General features: G+C 38.1%; 1 protein-coding gene across 2 annotated transcripts in view; it reads left to right on the top strand.

The window, feature by feature from the left end:
- LOC143288996 (eukaryotic translation initiation factor 4E type 2-like) overlaps positions 1 to 10,000 on the top strand; it is a 14,725-nt gene that overhangs the window by 1,837 nt on the left and 2,888 nt on the right. The window contains exons 1-5 of one of the 2 annotated variants that reach the window (XM_076597737.1): positions 2,615 to 2,763; positions 3,699 to 3,762; positions 4,638 to 4,754; positions 5,981 to 6,085; positions 6,506 to 6,658. In XM_076597737.1, coding sequence (XP_076453852.1) covers positions 2,735 to 2,763; positions 3,699 to 3,762; positions 4,638 to 4,754; positions 5,981 to 6,085; positions 6,506 to 6,658 — 468 coding nt within the window. In that variant the 5' untranslated portion in view covers positions 2,615 to 2,734. Of the gene's footprint in view, positions 1 to 2,614; positions 2,764 to 3,698; positions 3,763 to 4,637; positions 4,755 to 5,980; positions 6,086 to 6,505; positions 6,659 to 10,000 lie in introns of those variants that run through there. The other variant, XM_076597738.1, reaches the window with a different exon arrangement.

Consider the following 10,000-nt stretch of genomic DNA (forward strand, 5'->3'; position numbering starts at 1 on the left):
AGCTTTTTTCTTCCAATGCAGAGCACACAAAAAGAAATGTTTTGACAGATCAATACAGAATACCTTCTGTAGGATAAAAACAACAACTTTAATTCAGTGTCTGAAAGAACCCAGAGACTAACATCAAAAAAAAAAAAAAAAAAAAAAAAAAATCAAATCAAAAACACTTTATTAATCCACATGGAAATTAAGTTGTGCAATCACAGTCTTGTTGTAAACAACAACATAAAATTATCATGCGCAACATAAAAAAAGATTAAAACTAGTCAAATAAGAATTCCCAATGGCTGATGATAGACTATCGAGTCATATGTATTAAGTCGTCATATCTTTAATTCTGCTATTTGAAAAAAATGACCACCATCTTCATTAATCTATAAATAATCTATTCATAAATGAATTCAGATTGATATTAATCAGATTGATTTGTTTAATGTGAAATGCTATGGGGGAGGGAACTGTTTATTGTTTCCATTTTGAGTAATCATATTCAGCTAAATTTGCATTCAGTTGACAAAGTAATGCACCTGTCTTCAGCAGATGTGTGTATGCAACTGCTCAAGAGTGAAGAAAGTTCTTTCTTTCTTTTTAATTCTTTCGATATTCTGCAATGTACCGCATTTTGAATTTTTACACCTTCACTACAGGTTTCCTCTGAGTGGAATTAAGATAGAGTTTTCTTTATGTACAGTTTCTATTTTTATTTATCTATATTATTCAAGGGATTTGTTTGGAAAAAAAAAAGCAAAAAAAAAGCAAGAACAAAAACCAGCCAAATCAGTTTATACACACGCACACACACACACACACACACAACTCAGAAGAAGAAAAAAAAGATTCAATAAGGTGCTGAAATGGGGGAGAGAAAAAAAAACAAAAAACAAATTAAAAAAAACAAACAGGTATTCTATTCTACAGCATGAAATAGCATAACAGTGATTAGCAACAAAAGTACTGAAATGTTTTAGTGTCAGTTTATATATTTGTGGTGTTGACTGCAGTAATATGATTATTTTAGTGCAGTTCTTTCTCCTCGATCTCTGTGTGTCTCTGTCTGTCTGTCTGTCTGTCTGTCTGTCTCTCTCTCTCTCTCTCTCTCTCTCTCTCTCTCTCTCTCTCTCCCTCCCTCCCTCTCTCTCTCCATCTCTTATAACAAATAAATGGCACAGACTATATTTGGCAAAATTTCGCCTGAGAACATGTGGCTTCAAAGCAAACAAAAGATGGTTTCAAGTAGACATCCACAGAATCACCATGCCCTTTGTGTGCATTCAGAGTTGATGATGAAATACATTTCCTGTTTCAGTGTAAGTCATATGATGAACTTAGAAAAAACAAGTGCATTCTTTGAGTTAGATATTGCTAAAAGACATGATCTTCTTGCTGCTTTATCGTCTGATGATGAAGTTGTAATACAATTGATAGCGAAATTTATTGCAGAAGTACACACACTAAGATATAACCTTATTAACGAGAATAATAACGGAAATAACGAGGAAAATAATTGTGTAGTATCTATTTTTGTGTGTGTTCTGATGATAAGTAAATACTGATAAATTACATAACAACACTGCAGAATGGGTGACTGAGTTTGGTTATATTATTCCTTTTTCCTTTTTATTTATTTTATTTTCTAAGTGTTTATTTCATTTGTTTAAATTTGAGGAACGTTGAAAAAGAATGTGAGAGGGTATGTGAGGGGTACTACTGGAACGAGCAGAATGTGTTCTGCTGTTCTTGTGTTAAACAAAAATAACCCGTCCCCCCCCTTGTCAATAGACCCTTGCAGGTAATGACAATAAAGTGTCAAAGTGTCTGTCTGTCTGTCTGTCTGTCTGTCTGTCTGTCTCTCTCTCTCTCTCTCTCTCTCTCTCTCTCTCACTGTTTTGGGCGGAATAGTTAAACCAAAGTATGCTTGTTGGGAAGTATCTTTGTGCTAGTATTTTTGTAGTCCTGTTTTATTGCATTGTGTATTTTATGTAGTTTCAGTCTTAGATGTGATGTCATTTTTTCTATCTTTATTTTTAATGGGTATGTGTGTGTGTGTGTGTGTGTGTGTGTGTGTGTGTGTGTGCGTGCATGCGTGCTTGTGTTTGTGAGGTTACAGTGCTCTGGTATGCATGTGTAAGTGTGTAGGCATGTTAGTATGTCCAAACAGAATTCTGTGTTAGAAAATAAGAAATATTTTAATGCTTATGTTATTTTGTTTTTGGTGCAGTTGATATTTAATGTCAGTGTGTGTGTGTGTAAGGGAGGGACATATATATATGTGTGTGTGTGTGTGTGTGCGTGGGTGTGGGTATGGGTGTGTGTTCTATGAAATGCATTTTGTTTTGATCTAAGCCATATTTACTTCATAGCTTTTATAATCTTTAGTGTGCTTTTGCATTCATATGAACACACTGGATGTTTTCCATTGTCAGATAGCGGTTGATATGTTTTTAAGGCATGTTTAGGCACTTTGAGCAACATTGGTGCTGGATATCGAGCCATAGAAAAATAATAATAATAATTATTATTATTACAGACCCCCGCCCCCATACTTAGAGCCGATTGTAATGAATTCGGTAAAAAGACTGTGCTAGATTTCATCCAATGGGATGTCAGTTTATTGTGGTGTTTACATCCGGCTGGTTGAGAGCGTGCTGAGCTGGGAAATCTTGATCAGTAGTCCGCATCCGAACAGACTGTCATCAGTTTGCAAGATAGTATTGCACATTCTCCATAACAAGCTATGAGCCAGATCCAGAACAAGTTCGAAGCGTAAGTGTGAAACTGTTACATTTGAAGATTGGTCGAGACTGACGTGAGCTGGAGCTCAAACTCCGCCAGTTAGTGGTACCAACTGCGGTTGATGAGGTGTGGGCGGGTGGGTTTACGATTTCACGATAAACTTTGTTTTTCCCCCGAAAGTCGAACATAGCAAAACTTTCGTTTGCGTAGACTCAAAAAAGGTAATCAGTTTCTTTTTCATTATTATGACCAGCATCAGCAAGACCAAAAACTTAGGTTTTAATGATTATGACTGACATTAGAAAGGGTAGAAAATGCTGATCAATCACATTCACAGTCAACAGCATATAAATTTTCTATGATCAACAAAGTAAGCACAAAATAAATAAGCAAAAACCTATATTTATTAGACCCAATAATACAGATAAAACACAAAAGTATATATATATATATATATATATATATATATATATATATATATATATATATATATATGCATCATATGCAAACACATTTTTGGTTTCAGTCACTGAAAAGCTGATGTTTGTGAATGAAAACCCAATGATAAACAATCAAACCAAACCAAAAAATTTAAACACGCAAGAATGTGCAAAGCTGATGTTCATAAAAGAAAACCCAATAACAAACCAAACAAAATAGTTCATACAAAACAAAAACAAACTAACACAAGAGTGTACTTTTGCAGGCATAATTTCACTTTTCAGGACCTATTTTGTAGGGGACAAACTCTGAATGTTCGAACTGTAAAGAATTGGAAAGAAAGAGGTTTATTGATATTAGTGTAATATTAGAAGCTTTTCATAATATGTCAACACTGGTTTAGTTTCACTGTATGATACATGTTGGAAAATAAATATAACGGTTAGATATAACTTTTTGATTATATAATTTATTTATTACTAAGAGTAAAAGAGGGATTTCAATATTGTTGTTTTTCTGCACAGGTTGAAGATGGATGACAGTGGTGAGGAAGAGGACGAGATGTTCCCTAACTTCCGACCAGCACCTGTGAGTACTGACTTTAGGTCGACAAGATAGTTTTTGGGGGAGGGGTTTGGTTGTCTAGCTTTTAAGCAAAGGAATACATTGTATTAATGTTGGTCATTACATATTTCTTTGTATGGAATTCATGGTGCTCTCCAGGAGGGGAGAGTGTTACTGAAATGCTGTGCCACTTTTATATAAATATATATAATATATATATTAATTGCCTGTAAGTATATTTTATTCCCTTTCAAAGTGGGTTGGGTTTTTTGTTTTTTTAAATAATTTTGGACAATCTATTTGTTTCTGTGGGTTCTTTTAGTTTTATCTGCTCAGCACTAATTGCTTGCCATAGAGAGGATCTTGGTTTATTATCTTCTTTGAATACCTAGTGTCCAGACCATCACAAAAGGTGTAGTGGAGTGGGAGAGAATACTGCTGAGTTTGAGATTTGATCCGGTGTGCTAAAAAGGTTGGATTCTCTCACGTCCTGGTGGACGTGTTACCACTGGGCCATGGGTCAACTATTGTATGTTTACTGGCATTATGAGTTTTTCTGTTTTTTGTTAATGTATGTCAATCTGTCTGTCGCCCTTTCCATCCCCCTTATCATCCTAATTGATTGTACATATTTTTGTATGCTTATGTGTGAATGTGTGGAAATGCTTGGCTCTGTGTGTGTGTTAGTGTATCTGTGTGTGTGTGTGCGCGCGTGCGTATTTAATTTACAATATTATAATTCTACAAGAAAAAAATGTTTGAAAGTGTATACAGTATTAACCTCCATAGAGAAAAGCACCCAACAGAAAGAAAACAGGATGAAAATCATATTGAGAACATTTTTTTTTTTGTTTTTTTTTTAATCTGCTGATGGAGTGTACAACTGATTTGATCCACAGAAACCAGGATTGGGCGAACATCCTCTTCAGTATAATTACTCCCTTTGGTTCTCCCGTCGTTCGCCCAAAACCACCACATATAACCAGAGTCTCCAGTTTGTATTCTCCTTTGCCTCGGTATGGACACATTTTCCTGACAATTTGTTTTGTTTTATTTTTATTTGTGAAGATTAAAGAAAACAAATGTGTGCATACATTATAAGAACTTACCAAGCTTGTTAAGACTGGATTAAAGAGGATGTGGCACAGAAATAAGTGCCAGAAAGACCCTGTCGATAGCATGCCACACCTTCACCATCATATGACTGTCCAGGGACAGAAGCTACAAACTGTTTTTCTGTTCACCTACCTGGGATCCATCATCAGTAATGATGGATCTGAATCAGAAATCCTCTTAGGGATAGCAGAGACGACAATGTCAGCACTGTCCAGACTAAAACCTGAATGGAAGGACAGTAGCATCTCCATGAAACACACAGACTTTTGCTATCACTGGTGTATAGTCCATCTTCCTGTATCATATACGAGACATAGACCCTTGAGACAGATTTGGAAAGAATTCAAGCCATGGAAAAGAGATGTGACTGAACGATAATAATCAGGTAAGCTAATCATATTACCAGTGAACAAATGTGCCGGGCCATCAAGCAGCACATAGGACCGTATGAAGAAAACTGACACGAGTTAAGAAAACTACGTTAGTATTGCCATGAAACAAGCTCCAGTGGCCTTGCTAGAATACAGTCCTGCAAGTCCAAGGAACTGTTGAGGGAGGGAGATGGGAAGACAGAAAAAACGATGGACTGACAAGATTGCAGAACGTACAGGATGTGCAGACACCCAGGCTTTGATACACAACCAACAGACCTGAAGGAATCTGGTAACCAGTTCTTCTGTTGACTTTAGTTGACTCTTCACAGAGTAAAGGGAGACGGTGAAGAAGAAGATGCATGCATTTGTATGTATTTGTAACCATATCTATTTTTGTACATTTTGCTGTTGATAGGTCTCTGTGGTATACACATTGAATTCACTAAGCTGGACTGTTCATGCTTTAGAGGTGAAGTGTGTGTGTGTTTGTACACTGATTATTATCTGCTGTTTCATGAAAACAAGTGAAGAACAAAAAAATGTGAGAAAGAGCACCACACAAAACACACCAAAGCAAAATGTTTTAGTTGAACCTTTAGTGGGCTGGTAACACTACTGAATGCACTGATGCTTGCTGGCATTTCAAACTTCGGCTGTGTTTTAACGTTCATGATTTTTACAGTCCTTGTGCTGTGTGTGGCTGCTTGTGAATGATGATGGAGCATGCACCTGATCATGATGAGGGTTTGCAGGTTGAACAGTTCTGGACAATGTACGCTCATCTGGTTCGCCCCAGTGAACTGACAGGCCATGCCGATTACCACCTGTTCAAAGAAGGCATTAGACCCATGTGGGAGGTGGGTGTTCAGGCTTCTGCATTTCTTACCAAGGTGTTAGACATTCATCAGCATGTGTGTATGTGTTTGTGTGTGAGAGAGACAAAAGTTACATGGATCAGTCAATTACTCACGAACACACGTAAGTGTACACGAACAAAAACACGCAATAAATACACACCCACATGCACAGACACACACACTAAGTTGACCAACCCACCCCCATGCATGCATGCATTATGCACGCATCCACACACCCATCCACCCACGCCCACCCCCCACACATCCCCCTCCTCCACACACAACACACACACACACACACATACACACACACACACACACACACAGAGAAAGTGGGTGACAGTGGAACAGACTGTACAGTGGTTAAGGCTGTGGGTGACAGTGGAACCAACTGCACAGTGACGAAGGCTGTGGTTTCAGGATGAGGCCAACAGGCAGGGGGGGAAGTGGATCATCCGCCTGAGGAAGGGGCTGGCCTCGCGCTGCTGGGAAAACCTCATCCTGGCCATCATGGGCGAGCAGTTCATGGTGGGGGAGGAGATCTGTGGCGCCGTCGTCTCCATCAGGTTCCAGGTGAGAAATTGCTTTGTTTTCATTTTTTAAATACCTTGCTCAGCTGAATCAGATGATGGGCATAATAGCTGAGTGGTTAAAGTGTTGGATTTTCAATCTGAGGGTCCTGGGTTCGAATCTTGGTAACGGTGCCTGGTGGGTAAAAGGTGGAGATTTTTCTGATCTCCCAGCTCAACATATGTGCAGACCTGTCAGTGCCTGAGCCCCCTTCCTGTGTATATGCAAGCTGGAACAGAAGATCATATGTGCATGTTAAAGATCCTTTAATCCCTAGGCTGCTTATATGACGAGATAACTCGTCATGGAAAGCATGTACGCTTCGCTGCCACAATGACGAGATAACTCGTCATCGAAATATTCTGACTTTTCCCTGCTTTGCATTCAGTTCGTTGACAAAAATGCTGGTACCTTTAGATTGGGGAATCTTTCTAGATTCTATTCATAGCTAGAAACACCATCTGCGTCATAAGGCAGTCCTTTATTTGAACATTTTGGTTGGGTTACTGGCCGCAGTCTTTGCCTGGCTCCTTTCCTCGCTCGCTCAACAAAATGTCGGACTGACTCCGTGCTCAAGACATGCAATCTTGGCGAACTAAATCAACCAGTATTACTTTATTTAGCTGATGCTCAGAAAGAATTGAAGCATAAATTCGAAGGAGAAGACAGTGGTGAACATTTATAGGACGATTTGATAGAAAATAAAGGGAGCAATCAAGAGAGTGGCCAAGTTACGACTGTCAGTGAGTGATGCCGGCTGTTCAGCTCTAGCAGTCGACAGAAGTCACTGAATTTTCAGCAAGACAGAGTGTGAGCGATTTTTTTGGCACTCAGCCAATGCGGTCTGATGAGAACTGGATAAAGTGACCGTGTGAGAGGGGTGAAGAGGGGGGTGAGACTGAGGGGGCGTGGCCTCACATCCATATTATCACTTGCAGAAGTCACAATGCATTATGTATCTTTTTTTTTTTTCTTTTTTTTTTATATTGTGGTGGTTCTAGTATGATTTTGTGTGTGCAGATATCCATTTGTCCAGAAAATATGATATTTTAGTGCAAATTACCTGACTAATGTTTGTAATGAACAAGTTGAAAATGTGACAAAAAACAAAACACTGATTTCAAAACAACAGTATGTCACTAAAAATAGATAAAATGGGAATACATCATGTGTTTTGTATTCTTTATTCATTTCCCTTTCAGAAAATATATACTTTTATGGGTCTTTCTCCAATAACAAAGAGCACATAATTTTTTGAAAATTTATACCCGTTTTTTGTGGGAAAAAACCCCCTGGCAAATAGATTTCACTTCAATCTTATTTTCCAGGCAGCGAAAGGGTTAATACATGTCAGTGTTTAGTGGGTTATGGAAACAAGAACATACCATGCATGGACACCCCTGAAAATGGAGTATGGCTGCCTACATGGTGGGGTTAAAGATGGTCGTACACGTAAAAGCCCACTCGTGTACATACACCAGTGAATGTGGGAGTTGCAACCCACGAACAAAGAAAAAGAAGCAGCATTGTTCCTCTGATTCATTTTCAAGACCTTGCTCAGCCAAATACATACCACTTTATTTCATCAAAATAGCCTTAAGGATGAAGAAACGACCATTTTGCTATATTGACAATTTTTTTTTTAGTGAGAGAATTTTTGAAAATTTTGGAGTATAGAGCTCAGTATCAAGAAAACTATTGGGTTGTGCAGCGGTTGGGAAATAAAGGCATAATTACTGTATACAAAATGTTACTTTTGTGTAAATTTTCTTTTTTTTTAATCACTTCCACACAAAAAAATTACTTTCCATTTGTAGCCTTCTGTATTCAGTATTGTTTAGAGTGCATGCAGTGATGCTGTAAGATGAGAGATTTGTACAAAAGCTCAAGTTGATGCTCAGAAAGGATCAGTTTCACTGAGATTCAGTCGGTTGGATCTTTGGTTCGGACAAAAATAGAACCATTATTTTTGTTGTGGGATGTTGCTTTTGACTTGTATTTTTAATCTTAGGTTTTTGTAGAGTACTTTTAACAACTTCTACAAGACAGAGAGAGAGAGAGAGAAAAAAAAAAGTCTGCCAGTACCTACAGGTTGTGGTAGAAGTAGAAATCACATATAGAAGTAGAAATCACATATGACAGGTTGTGACTGATCCAGTAGAAGTAGAAATCACATGTGACAGGTTGTGACTGATTCAGTAGAAGTAGAAATCACATGTGACAGGTTGTGACTGATTCAGTAGAAGTAGAAATTGCACCTGACAGGCTGTGATTGATTCAGTAGAAGTAGAAATCACATGTGACAGGTTGTGACTGATCCAGTAGAAGTAGAAATCACATGTGACAGGTTGTGACTGATCCAGTAGAAGTAGAAATCGCATGTGACAGGTTGTGACTGATCCAGTAGAAGTAGAAATTACATGTGACAGGTTGTGACTGATTCAGTAGAAGTAGAAATCACATGTGACAGGTTGTGATTGATTCAGTAGAAGTAGAAATCACATGTGACAGGTTGTGACTGATTCAGTAGAAGTAGAAATCACATGTGACAGGTAGTGACTGATTCAGTAGAAGTAGAAATTGCACCTGACAGGTTGTGATTGATTCAGTAGAAGTAGAAATTGCACCTGACAGGCTGTGATTGATTCAGTAGAAGTAGAAATCACATGTGACAGGTTGTGACTGATCCAGTAGAAGTAGAAATCACATGTGACAGGTTGTGACTGATCCAGTAGAAGTAGAAATTGCATGTGACAGGTTGTGACTGATCCAGTAGTAGTAGAAATTGCACTTGACAGGTTGTGATTGATTCAGTAGAAGTAGAAATTGCATGTGACAGGTTGTGACTGATCCAGTAGTAGCAGAAATTGCACCTGACAGGTTGTGATTGATTCTTTGGAAATCACATCAGAGTCAAGGACGGCTTTACCATTCTTGATCTTTTTTATTAAAAAAAAAAAAAAAAAAAATCAGTCATGATTGTGTTTTTTTGCTTATTGTTTTTTATGCTTTGGTTACATGACTGAGCTTGAATTGCGTTTGTATGCGAATAGATCAGTCTGTATGCTTTGACACATCCTTGAAACATAAATTGAGTGAGTGTCTGAAGTCTGAATGGTTTACTGTGCAGGTCTTTCAACCCGTGACAACAGGGGTAAGGGAGGGAGGGGACTTCTGTGTTAAAATTCGTTATAAAGAACAACGTAAGTATATGAAAAGCAAACAAAAGGGAAGGAAAGAGAAAGAGAGAGAGAGTTGAGAGAAACGGAGACAGGGACAGAGAGAGAAGAAGAAGAAGACAGATGGACAGATGGGAGTGTAGCCAGGCGTCATTAACTAAAGATA

Source organism: Babylonia areolata, chromosome 13 (assembly GCF_041734735.1).
Source record: "Babylonia areolata isolate BAREFJ2019XMU chromosome 13, ASM4173473v1, whole genome shotgun sequence".
NCBI lineage: Eukaryota > Metazoa > Mollusca > Gastropoda > Neogastropoda > Buccinidae > Babylonia > Babylonia areolata.